The 13,786-nt window shown below is 38.4% G+C and overlaps 1 protein-coding gene and 1 long non-coding RNA gene across 5 annotated transcripts in view; one reads left to right on the top strand and one right to left on the bottom strand.

Annotated features, from left to right (window-relative positions):
* Positions 1 to 12,696, bottom strand: part of LOC145293939 (uncharacterized) — a 52,415-nt gene extending 39,719 nt beyond the window's left edge. Inside the window, exon 1 of the long non-coding RNA XR_013869797.1 lies at positions 11,288 to 12,696. This is a non-coding gene — a long non-coding RNA (uncharacterized LOC145293939). The remainder of the gene's footprint in view (positions 1 to 11,287) is intronic.
* The window catches only part of LOC145293938 (sodium/potassium-transporting ATPase subunit beta-1-interacting protein 2-like), a 249,386-nt gene continuing 244,422 nt past the window's right edge, over positions 8,823 to 13,786 (top strand). For 2 of the 4 annotated variants that reach the window (XM_080140793.1, XM_080140794.1), the window contains exon 1: positions 8,823 to 9,519. In XM_080140793.1, the coding sequence (XP_079996919.1) occupies positions 9,448 to 9,519 (72 nt within the window). In that variant the 5' untranslated portion in view covers positions 8,823 to 9,447. The remainder of the gene's footprint in view (positions 9,520 to 13,786) is intronic. The other 2 variants (XM_080140795.1, XM_080140792.1) reach the window with 2 other exon arrangements.

Here is a 13,786-nt window from a genome sequence, read left to right as displayed (position 1 = left end):
TCGAACCCAACCCTTTATTATTATTACGGGGGTACCGTGTTCGGACTCCAGCTAGTCTTTGGGACATAGTTGTTGATTCTCTGTTTTGAATGTTACTTTTTCACTGCCTTCGTTCAGGATTGAACTCAGCACCTTTGGGTAACTGTAAACTTTGATACAACGTCTAGGACCACTCGGCCATATGTCACTAGGACGATTCTTAGTTGTTTTTTTGTTAATGTTAAACCTATGTTGTTATAGAGAGAAAACCTTGAATAACAACATAGGTTTAACATTAACAAAAAAACAACTAAGAATTGTCCTAGACGTTGTATTACAGTTTACAGTTACCCAAAGGTGCTGAGTTCAATCCTGAACGAAGGCAGTGAAAAAGTAACATTCAAAACAGAGAATCAGCAACTATGTCCCAAAGACTAGCTGGAGTCCGAACACGGTACCCCCGTAATAATAATAAAGGGTTGGGTTCGAGACTCCTAACAAACAGTTCCCCAGTTCGATACAAAACACCTGACGAAGGCCGGAGGGCAAAACAGCCGAAACGTTGTGACAATAACAACCAAGATGAGGAAGTCAGTCCGACAATCTCAATCAATGAAAACACCTCATCTCAAAAATACAGACAATTACTATCCAACGTAACTGTTTAAACAACCCATACCTCATTTAATTCGCCCTCCACTCCTCTACAATTCTATCTGAAACATTCCAGCGCTCACGTCAATTGAAAAAAAAAAAATGGTCAATGTAGGGGAAACCGTTCATACCAATTGTCACTATCCAGCTCCCCTCTTCCCCAATCTCTCCACATTAAAAAATGGCCTTGTACCTAATTTGCTTTGGGGAAGCAAATAAATACAAAATCATCTGGCGGCCCTCAGGACAAGATCAAAGTGTAGTATCTGTTCGGCAGATACTGCAAGCTATAACTAGCTAGGACTAGCTATGACTAGCAAAGACCAGATGTGAGGGCAACCCCACATGCCTGACCTTTAACCAGCTCCCATTTCCCACCTCTCGGGAGTTGGTCCCCTTTTTCCCTTCCCCCTCCCTTCACTCCTCACATTAAAAATCGGCCTTGTGCCTAATTTGCTCGGTGGGGGAGCAAATAAATACCATCTGTTCCGGCAGATACTGCAAGCTATGACTAGCTAGGACTAGCTATGACTAGCAAAGACCAGATGTGAGGGCAACCCCACATGCCTGACCTTTAACCAGCTCCCATTTCCCAACTCTCGGGAGCTGGCCCCCCTTTTTCCCTTCCCCCTCCCTTCACTCCTCACATTAAAAATCGGCCTTGTGCCTAATTTGCTCGGTGGAGGAGCAAATAAACACCATCTGTTCTTCAGATGCTCACTTGGCCTTCGGGACAAGATGAAAGTGTAGTATCTATCCGGCAGATGCTGCAAGCTATGACTAGCTATGACTAGCAAAGACCAGATGTGGGGGCAACCCCACATGCTTGATCTTTAACCAGCTCCCATTTCCCTCCTCTCGGGAGCTGGTCTCCATTTTCCCTTCCCCCTCCCTTCACTCCTCACATTAAAAATCGGCCTTGTGCCTAATTTGCTCGGTGGGGGAGCAAATAAATACCATCTGTTCCGGTAGATACTGCAATCAAAGACCATATGAATTTGGTGCTCAATTCTGTTTGGAAGAGCATTAATTTTTTCAAGATTCAAGTCGCTTATAATCACAGCATGGAACCTTGTATCCCAGAAGACATTATTAGTTCAAAGGTCAGCCTATTTTTGAGTGGTCTCCCTTCTCTTAGCTAGATATTTCTTCCAGCACAAGCCTATCGTCTATATGTACTGCAAATACATAGCACATGTTTACACTAGAATAGTGTCTACTTGGAGAAATACTGTTTCTGTTTAGATTTTAGGACACTTAATTTTTGTTTATATAAACTTCAATTCTCACCAGAAATGATTTTCGAATCAACAGTTGTTTAAAAGACTTTAGTGTGTTGCGGGGGCCAGTCGTCCGAGGACAATCGACCCAACAACTAACAAGGTAGACACGGGCAAAAGGTAAACAGCAAAAAGGCAAAGAAGAATGACAGACGCAGTGTTGTTTGGTTAAAGACGAGTGTTTGCCTTTTATTTGCAAAGGAAGCGAAAAATCATATGATCCGGATGCTGGTTGTCCGGAAGGTCACTCGTTACCGGAAGCTAAGGTCCGGAGGTCTAAAACAGGTAGGTACTCTAGACTTAGCGCGATTTAGGGTTGCTCGCTGGGTTTGGAATGATCGACTGGACGTCAGAGCGATCTGGAACGGACGGTGGATACTGAGAATGAGGTGGTCAGTGTTAAGGAACAGACGACACTGAGAGCGTAGGGGTCAATGTTAAGGAACGGATGGTCGGTAGGGAGCCAGGTGCAGGTGAGGTTGCAGATCAGAGGAGCAAGGTACAGACGAGGTTGCAGGCCGGAGGAGCGAGGTGCATGCAAGGTTGCTGGAAGGCTACAGGAGTGAGCTGGAGGCGCTGGAGCAAGTTGGAGACACCAAGGGCTGGAAAGGCTGCAGGAGTGAGCAGGAAGGCGCTGGAGTCAGGAAGTGAAGTTCGCTGCTACTGGTGGGTCTCAGGAGGCAAGTAGTAGTTAATCGCATTAGTAGAAAAACTTATTAGCCCTGATAAGGGCCGGTTGTTTAGCTCTGATAAGGGCTGTTTGAACTGCTGCTGAGACAGCTGCCGCTGCTGCTGATGGAGATCCTTCGGCTGGTGGATTCGATCGATATGACTGGTATCGGGAGCCTCCTCCTACTCCCCGGCTGGGTCTGGCGCCTGGCCGAAACTGCCTGGTTGGGCCGAGGCTGGCTGTATTCATTTGGCCAGCTTGATGTTAGAAGCGTTGCTCCCAATAAGACAAATAAACGATTGTAATTAATTCCAGAACGAAATTTATGCAATCAAACGTAGCTTGGGAGTTTGTTAATTCCATTTAAATTAATTTTGTCTAAAAGTAAAAAGTCAATTGTTTGAATTGTTGACGTTTAAGCTTGATATATTTGAACTACGACGTGCGCAGAGGAAAAAGAAAGGGAAGGTGAATGTGTACGTTGAACCCAGATATGTTCATACGTTTAGCTTGCGTTAGCCTATCGCGTCCTTTGTTTAAGGGAAGGGAAGGCGAAGAGAAACATGTATTTGCGTCTATCAGCCGGCGTCTGCGCATATCCACTATCAGGTTGAAGTGGTACAGCAAGTCCGCGCCTAGTATAGGGTAGGATAAATCTGCTATAGTGAGGATCCACGTAAAGTCTCTTCGTAATTCCAAGTCTAGAGAACGAGAAATTTGACCGTACGTGGAGATGGGGGAGTGATTTACCGCCTGCAGTGTGATGGACGCACTGCAGGCCACTCCGGTATCAACCAATCAATGTGTTTGGGATAGGGAGTCTGTGATAAAATAGGCGCGGTTATTGTAAATATCCCGTGGAGAGCCTGCTGTGCTCAGCTCCTCAGACCTTAGTTTCCCTGGTTCATGTATGAACAGGAGTTTTTGCATTTCCGCACCTCCATACTAAAATGACTGTGATAAAAGCACAGTTTCGCCTTGTTTGAGTGGCGACTGTAGTGGCGTGAGTGTAAGGAGTTAGCCTGGAATCGGTGCCTGCGCAACTGTGGCTCCAGCTTGCCAAATTTTTTTACCTCTACAAGACCTTCAACCACCCACTTCATTTTGCCAACTAAGGCACTTCCTCAGTCTGTTAAACTATTACAGACGCTTTATCCCACACTGCACGGATCTCCTAGCTCCTCTTTTCGACCTGTTATGTAATAGGAAAAAGAAAAATGAGCAAATCTCACTTAATGAGATCCAGCTTAAGGCTTTTAATGAACTGAAAACAAAACTGGTGACAACATCTCTACTGGCACATCCTGTACCCGATGCCCAGTTTTCTCTGGTCGTTGACGCATCAGCCACAGCTGTAGGTGCAGTGTTGCAACAGCAGCACCAACAGCAGTTACAACCTCTCGCATACTTTTCAAGACAGCTGAAACTGGTGGAACAATGTTACAGCACGTTTGGCCGTGAACACCTGGCAATGTACCTCGCAGTGAAACATTTCCAACATTCACTCAAGGGCCGTCAATTTGTGATCTATACTGATCACTGTCTGCTAACATATGCACTGCATTCTAAGCTGGACAAATATTCTCCCCACGAAACGCACTACTTGGATTTTGTTTCGCAATTCACCAGCGATATCCGACATATCTCAGGTGAGCAGAACGCAGCGGCAGACGCTTTGTCCCGCCTTCCCATTAATTCTCTGTCCACACCATCGGATATCGACTTGCAGCAGATGGCCTTAGACCAGCCAAGTCTGGACACATTGGATCCGTCGTCACCTGAATTTGCAACTTGCAAATTCGCATACCTGTCCGTGCCTACCTCGGACATGCAGATCATTTGTGACACTTCAATGGATTCACCTCGACCATTCGTTCCAGTGACTCATTGTAGAGTTGTTTTTGACACCCTACACAATTTGGCACACCTTAGATGCAGAGCCACAGTGAAGCTATTTACAGCTAGATTTTTCTGGCCAAATATGATGCGTGATATCACTGCCTGGACACGTTCCTGTGTATCCTGCCAAAAGTCAAAGGTGCACAAGCATATCCGTGCACCCCTTGGAACATTCACCACCCCAGACGCTCAGTTTAGCCATGTGCACATCGACCTGGTTGGCCCTTGACCGGTCAGTCATGGATTTACTTATCTCCTGACCTGTATAGACCGTTTCACATGGTGGCCTGAGTCTGTAGCGAGTCTGTAGCGCGAGCCCTTATATCAGGCTGGATATCGCGTTACGGAGTTCCCACCACCATCACCACTGATCGTGGCGTACAGTTTGAATCCCACTTATTCCAGGAACCCTGCAGGATTCTAGGGATGCAACATATTTCCTTACAAGCTATCACCCTGCTTCTAACGGGATGATTGAACGCTTCCATCCCCAATTGAAAGCAGCATTACGTGCTTACCCTGACTAACAGCGATGGAGCAAATTTGTTCCGGTTGTCCTTCTTGGCTGTCGTGCTGCTATCAAAGAGGACCTGGGATACTCTTCAGCTGAACTTCTATATGGAGTACCTCTATCGTTGCCAGGCCAAATGCTGAGCCCGATAGATTTAACAACAAACGATTCAGCTCTGTATGTCAACAGACTGCGAGCTTATTTTAGTAAGCTCCCACTGATGCACACTAGGGAACAGACCATTAGATCTTTGGTCCCAAAGGACATTTCGTCTTGGACTCATGCTTTTCTTAGAAAGGACGCCGTGAAAGCCCCCCTAATTTCACCTTATACTGGCCCCTATCGCATGCTTTCACGTACCGATAAACTTTTTACTTTAGATATCAGTGGTAAAAGAGAAACTGCCCCGTATTGATAGAGTAAAAAAAGCCGTTCTTGACACAAAAACACACGAGCCACAAATTCCCCCTACTTTCACACAGCATCAAAACATGCATACACCTGAAGTTAATGCTCCAAATGAAGATGATCATGTCACCACTACACGTAGTGGTCGACGGGTACATTGGCCGAAGAGACTGTGTAAAACTTTGTATTTCTGTTAAGAAAATATTTTTTCCTTGTTTTCCCTTCTTTCAAAAAAGTTGCAAGTGTTCCCCAACTTTTCACACAAACGTAAGAACATTTTTTTCTTTCTCATAAAATAAATACAATAAAAAGACATTTTTATTTTTCGCTATTTGTTATGCACACCTTTTTCTCTGTCGGCTTTCTGCCTAAGCAGGGGGTTATGTAGCAGAAACAAATGGAACTTTTTTCTTTATGCCTCTCCCCTGTGCTATTTGGCCACGTACTGACCAATCAGGGGTACGGCGTATTGATCCTTCCTATCCCCTAAGGAATTCGGCCAGCATCCGATTTGAGAAATAAGAACTCGTCCTTACTGAGAGAGACACTAAACGGAATGGATCCTTTTTTCTTCGCTCTCTCTACCTCGGTGTTATTTCAACCGGTATCAACGATTCCACTGGAATAACTACCGCGATAGCACCAGGGTGCCGGAGTCCAGCTTTTGACCAGGAACATATCACATTCTCCTTAATAAACCTTTTCTGTGTTACATTTTATGAAGTTGTTGCGTTCGTCATTTCAGAAGCTTGTGTTGAATTATTTATTTTATTAGGTTGTGCCCTAAAAGCATTCTAAACTCTAAAGTTTATAATCGCTCAAAACTCGAAAATGAAACAAAATACTGATAGTAATCCACTCAATAAATGTCACCGTAACATTTAGTGGGTAGATTTCTCTGAGTATTTTGTTTCATTTTCGAGTTTTGAGCGATTATTGAATCTTCAAAGAGGACTATTTCCTGTCGGCCACCTTGTGGTCGTTAGCAACTCAGCCAGCACTACTTAAAATCGCTTTGAGATGTTAAAACACACAGACACAGACACACGTAAAAAAAAAAAAAAAAAAAAAAAAAAAACTTATAGAAGAGCTTTTGATAACATTTATTTGTTATATATTTGTTTATTGACCACTTTTTCGGTTTGTTGTTTATAGTAAAACATGCCTAAAATTTGGATTTCGCGAAAGCAAGGTCCACTATCATCTACCCCTCCCCCCGTCAAGTGAATGAATGAGAATGAATGGAACTCGCATGAATGAATGGAAATAAATGAATGAAAACCAGATTGATCGCATCATCAATGGCGTGAAGAACCTGCAACAATAAAAATTTAGAAAAATCAAATAATTTATTTTATATAGATAAAAAAAAGAAGATAATTCAACAAATGTTTAATTTTACTGTAGACTTCCTTATTTATTCCGCAGTTTAAAAACAGAGAAAAAAACAATCATGTTTAAAAATCTACAAATAGAAAAACTCGTATATTTTCGTGGCCGATATTTCTCGAATTTCATTCATCTTCATTTTTTTTTTTTTAATAAAAAAGTTTTTGATAAATTCTTTGAAGTAAAAATTTGGAAATAAAGACGATTTAAAATCTATCAGGTTGAGGAAGAAAAACGTTTAAGAATTACCGTCAGAATTAAAGATTTTTTTTTTTTTAGTGTAGCTTACAAATCTGATCACACATCAAAATTTTTTTTTTTTTAATATTAGTTACTTTATTCTCATTATGTTATTATTTTTAAATTATTTATTTAGTTATTTATTTGACCGGCATTCATTCTTTTTCACGTGGGTTTATTAAAAAAAAAAAATAAATAAATAAATAAGCAACACATTTTCAGATGCTCGTAAATATTAAACTTTCGGTGAAATGGCGATTTTAAATGTTTTCATGCGGTGAAATAAAACATTTTTCTTTTATATCGAATCGTCGTGAATTTGTTTCTTCTTTTTCTCCACAAAACCTAAGGTGTACGTGTACGCACACTGAAGATGAATTGAGAATTAAGGAAATAGTAGTTTAGAAGAATGTGTGATTTGCGGGGTGTCGAGTAGTAGTAGTAGTATTAGTAGTCAATGAATTTCCGAGACATTTCGCCCATATTGTTGATATGTTTCGGAAATTAATTCCATATTTTAGATTATATCAAAATTAAAATAATCAGCAACACAGTTTTGAAACTAATAAGGCTAACTCCGACTAGATCCGCGCGTTCATTAAAAAAAGGGAAAATAAAGTGCAAAGAAATATCTAATCCGATGTGATATTTAATTTAACTTCGCTTTCTCCCCCATTAAGGCGCTCTTGCCATAAGATCAGGAATTATTGTTTTGAAGGATAGAAAACCGAATTATATTCCAAACTGATAGAAGTTTGAATACCTGCAGGCAGCGCGCATGACCAGGTATAAAAATTTACTTCAAAAGTCGTCTCGATAAATTGAGCCTGCCCCTTCTCCCTGCTGTGGGGATACAGTACACTGAAGTGTCACTTCAGTGTACTATTAAAAAAATTTTCTTCAAAATCTTTGGATTCGGCATTAAATAACCTGAAAAGGGTTGATATGCCGGTTGGTTGTTTTACGGCATATCAACCCTTTTCAGGTTATTTAATGCCGAATCCAAAGATTTTGAAGAAAATTTTTTTAATAGAATATATTTGTTGTTTTCAAGTCAGTTTCTAACCCATAGTTGGAACCCTAACAGGTACTACGACTCCGGGTCAGAGTGGACCTGGGAGCAATGGTAATTAAAGGGTGGCTCCACACTCCCCAAAGCCCGCAAGATGGGGCCTCACCACACTGAGCACCTCAGTCAGTAGTCAGCACCACCACTGGATATAGTTTAAGGTCATATCCGCATAAGACGAACAAAATGAAAATAAAATATCTCGATAAAACTGATTAAAAAAAATTATTTAAAAGAAAAGATATGATATTAGAAAGGCATGATATTATCAAACTCGAATTAACAGTGATTTTTATTTTTCTGCGAAAAAGAGAGATACAAGATCAGTTTTTATTGCCCCTTCCCTCTTAAAGGGGTCAATCTAAATCAATGTAAAATTAGCCGAGAGCGTTCCCTTCGGCATTCGCCGGTAGGGACGCCGAATGCGAGCAGCAATAAGCTATTTCTCTAGTGTAGGACGTAATGCCAGGGAGGGTTATTTCTGAAGCATATACACCACTCTGATCCAAGCCTGAGGTCCTAAGTGTGATATTGTCACACGCGAGCAGACAGTAAAAGCCTTTTCTGTTTTCTGTGTTGCGTGTGTATATTAAGTATTTTTTTTATAGTCATATGCTGGATATATTTTTAGGCTTTTAATTCGCTCATAAACAACTAATAAAAGATGCAGACATTAAACTATTTCATTTGCTAATTTTTCAAATTAGATTTTAAATAAAGCGAACCTCTTACTTAAAAAGCCGACCGGATGTTTTGAGTAATTTACTTCGTATCAATGCGCAAAGTTTCGTACCTGGACAGAAAATGATGATCGTAAATTCTTGAGTTAAAACCGAAAAGACAGACATGATCTGTTTTGTTAATAATAGGATTACGAAAACAGTTGCTTATTGTGATGTTTTATAATCAGTTTAGTCATTGAGCATTTTCGATGCTGTGTAACTATTTGTTTAGTCGTAGTAGCAGCATGAGTTCGCGTGCGCAGTGAGTAAATCGGTTTTGTCCGCTGTTGTTGAGAGCCGCAAATGAATCACGATGTCTCTTCACCAACTTGTTACTCCTCCGTCTTTTAGTGTAAAATAATAATAATAATCATCATCGGTTCTTCTTATTCTTTCAAGAAGCCTTCGGTTGGCAGTTGCAGACGACCATTATGTTGTCGTGCTGGTCACAGCGGCATTATAACGATTAAAAAAAAGTGGAATTTGCGCTCAGGATTTAAAAATATTCCACCCACAATTTTGCTGAGAACGTTTCTTGATTGACTTTTTTTTAATTTTTTTTTTTTTTTTTAAATATATATATACCACAAAAATAATTTTTAATTTCCCAATCAACAAAATTAAACATGGGCAGTGGAAGATGTTCCTCATTATCCCCGACCAGCACTGCTATTATGGTGATATTTGTACTTCAATTGGTAAGTTAACTTTAGTGTACTTAAAAAAAAAACTTTTGTTGCTTACCAATTTTTTTGATGAGTATTGATAATTTTTATTATTCGAACGACTATTCTCATCTTGGTTATTATGTTCACAACGTTTCCACCGCTGTAACCACCGTCGTCCTTCAGGTGTGCGTGTGCGTGTGCATAGTTTTGAACAATGAGCCTGTTCGAAAATATGCACACCTGGAAAAGGTCGGAGATCACATCGGCTGAAACGTTCTGATATATTAGAATAGTAATAAAAATAATCTAGAATGTTTTCTTTTCAATGTAAAAAGACACCATAAAAAACAAAACAAAACAAAAAAACAAACTGTAATGTTACTGTGCTAAAGTAATATTATTTAGAGAGCCATCTTAACATGGGGACGGTAGGGGGTTTTGTAACTATTCTGTATTTTGACCTAACAATTTAATAAAAAAAAAATATATCATAATTTATCTTGAAAATACGGTTTAAAAAATATCACGGTAACATAAGTGCATAAGCACCAAAACTATCATCTCCAGGAAACAATAGCCATGATTAGTTTTAATTGACAGGTATGCGACTTTTTTTCTTTTTTACACCCGGAAGTCTTAATTGTAATTTACTTATTCGGCGCTTTTACAGAATTCGAACCGAACTAAACCAATTTTTGTCAAATTAAATATGAAATTTAGGGTGTATATAAGCACATAAATTATTTATTTATTTTTTATTCCGTTTTTCTTTTATTGTAACACCATTTAAATATACTCCACCCTCAAGTGTATCGCTCGAGTATTTGTGACTATTACGACTTTCTTCTTTACCTATCAAAGTTAATCACGTGTTAGTAGTAAACTGATTTTAAGAAACTGAACTTCTACTGTGCCTCTTTTCTCATGACATTTCTTTTTCACACCTGTTTAAAAGTAAGGCATCCTGAATTATTGATACAAGCTTAAATTATTTAATAATCTGAGAATTTTTCAGACGAATTCTAATTTTACTTTTATTTCAATTTTAAATTCAATTTGTTTGGTCACATTGAGAAAAAGTTGACGCCCGCCTTAAAAAAAAAAAAGTCACAAATCACGTTGGGGGTCACCATTTTTAATATGGGTACTCGTGCAGAGAGTGATCCGTGCTGAAATAATAACGTTATTTAAAAAGCCATTCTTAACATGGGGAGGGGAGGGTGTTTTGTTCCTATTCTGTACCTTACCTTAATTGTACCTTACAATTAAAAAAAAAAAACATCATAAAATTTTAATTAAACGTGGAAATACGATTTCAAAAATAGCGCGCACTCTCTCTGCATTAGCACCTTAATATGTTTTATCGGTCTGTTGATCGTTTTCGAATTAAAAAATAAGATGCTTGTGCATCTGTTACCGCGCAGAAATATTTAGAAAGCCATTCTGAGCATGGGGAGGGTGTTTTGTAACTATTCGGTACTTTCACCTAACAGTTTTATAAACAAAAATATTGTAAAAATTGAATGGTTAAAGTGCACTGGGAGACCCACTCGAAGTCTTATCTTTCTGATGCCTCCGTTTTGTCTAAAAAACAAAGGATATTCCCTGTAGGGGCAGCTGCGCGTGTAATTGTGAGGCAAGGGTTGCGCAATCTCCAATCATACCTCTCCTGAATCGACACTGTTTGAGTCCAGTGTCCAGGAGTCCAGGACGACCGGAAACAACAGTACCTGGAAGTACCAAATGGTCACCCATTTATTATTGAACAGGTTCAACGTTTATTAACTTCGGTACTTACCTTTAAGAAGTTGATTACGGGAAGGTTGAAAATAAGAAAATGACTTTCAGAATACCCCCCCCCAACCTCATGTTAAGAATGGCTTTCGGAATAAACACTCTTTGGGGGTTGGACAATTAGTGCACAGTGACTAATTGAATTTAACTTGAAAATACTATTTAAAAATAGCACGGTGACAGATATGCATAAGCACCTAAAAATAAAATAGATGAGGCTATCATTTTTTTTTTTTTTTAAATAATGAAACCACCACGCACGCACAACAGTATATCAGTTGAAGTTTTCAGTACTTATGCAGAGAAAGTATGTGCTATTTTCTTGATAATATTTTCGAGTTAAATTCAAGTTTTTATGGTATCTTTCGTTTGTTAAATTATTAAATGAAAATACAAAATAGTTACAAAACCCTATCCCTTCCCTATGACAAGAATGGGTTTCTAAATAATAACGTAATTTCAGCATGGTACCTTCTCTGCATAAGTACCTTTTTTTTTTTTTTTTCGCCAATTTAAAGGTTTCAAAATCTGCAAATTTTCCATATGGCGACAATTAAGTCTGCAGTAGTCATATAGGAAGGGAAAGGTAGTTTGCTTAAAGCATTGCTGGTGAACAAATATGTAAGCGTATATAAGAAGGCTGTAGCAATACCTTGGTATTTTACCTTGCTAGTCCTCTTATACACTTACATATGTGTGTGTAGTATAAAATATACTTATGTCAAGTATTACTTAACAAGTAAGCTGTACATTTAGCCTGAAGAATTTTTCCAGGGATGAAATAGAAAGGGTTCTGTGTAGCTTACTTGCCATAAATAAATTTTTACACTCGTATATTGAGTACTGTTGGAAGTAAAACAATATATATAAAACCGTAATCTATACGTCATTGGTCATACTGACCAATCATAGACAACGAAACCCGTGCCTGTAGATATTTTATATTAATGAAAACAAACATGCCTTTGTCAAATTTGAATGATTTTTTTTTTAAACTTAAGATGTCCGTTCGAATGTAATGTTTACCTATAATTAAAACGGGCATTTAGTATTATAGATGACAAATTGAAAAAAATGGTTAAGAAATAAATATATAACAAATAAATATTATAAAAGGCAATATAAGTTTCTCTTTAACTTTAACCTGGATAATATTTTGTGCGTTTTAACTTATTTTAAAGCGTTTAATTTCGAAACACAAATCATGATCGGAACTCCAAAGATTACAGCCTCTACTAAAACACAAAGAAATTATCCAGGTAGGTAGAATAGTAATTTATCTTGCCTTTGGTAACATTTATTTGTTATATATTTGCTTCTTGACCACTTTTTCGGTTTGTTGTCTGTCATAAAATATGTCCCTTAAAGTTCATAGGCAAACAGTCGAGTATTATGGGGTCATTTGTGCTTCCCAGCCCCAAAATAAATAGCACATTCCCAAGGGAGCCACTGATCTAGAAAAGAACCAATTAATTTGAGGCGATATTTAGTTTTTTGTCCACAGGTGTGTGTGTGTGTGTGTGTGCGCGCCGGAAGTCTCCCTTACATACCTGCAGTGTGACACAACAAAAGTCTTCTGTTTCATACGTTTCACTGATTCCTCCTCCCTCCCTTTTTTCCTTTCACCTGTATTTGTCATAATTGCTCACTCAGTCCAACCATCTGGATTTAAGATAAACTAGATTCGACTTCCTCATTTTTAAAGTGGGTGATAGTAGCTGGTAATAAAAATATCTGCCTTTTGTTTTTTATTTTTATTTTTCATATTTTTACTTTTATTTTAATATGTCCGGTTTACTGTTTCAAATAATTTTATTTGGCTCACTGTGCTGAAATGACGTTATTTTGAAAGCCATTCTTAACATGAAGAGAGGGTGTTTTGTAAATATTCTGTCTTCCCACCTAACAATTTAATAATAATAATAATAATAATAATAATAATATATTGTGAAACTTGAAAATACAATTTAAAAAAATAGCACGGTAAGATAAGTGCATAAGCACCTTTTTATTTTTTATTTTAACATTTTTTATTAACAATAGACACTTATACGTCTATATTCTCGAATCTTCAAAAATCGCGTCAAGCACTCGAGCAGTCAAGCAAGCACCTCCTTTCTAGTTTTTCCTTCTCTCTCTCTCTCTCTCTCTCTCTCTCTCTCTCTTATATATATATATATATGAGGGTCATTCCAAAAGTAAAGCCTCCTATTTTTAAAACTTATTTTTCTACATAAATTCTTAAATAAGGCTTTGCTAGGAATTTAATGACGCACCTCTGCTTCTGACGCGTGTCCACGACAGGGGGTGATTTATTAATGCCTCACACCGTCAGTATTTGCAACAGAGAGATTAAATTTTCAGGTCATGAATGCATTAGTTCAGTCATCATAACAATGCAATTTTCAACCCCTCTCATTCGGACGGAATATGATAGGCATTACTTTTGCAACGCCCATCATATATATATATATATATATATATATATATATATATGTACTAG

This window comes from Euprymna scolopes, chromosome 15, assembly GCF_053919585.1.
Source record: "Euprymna scolopes isolate OS-2025 chromosome 15, ASM5391958v1, whole genome shotgun sequence".
In the NCBI taxonomy this organism is placed as follows: Eukaryota; Metazoa; Mollusca; class Cephalopoda; order Sepiida; family Sepiolidae; genus Euprymna; species Euprymna scolopes.
Note: the sequence above shows the minus strand (reverse complement) of the source record. Positions and strands in the feature narration are given on the sequence as shown.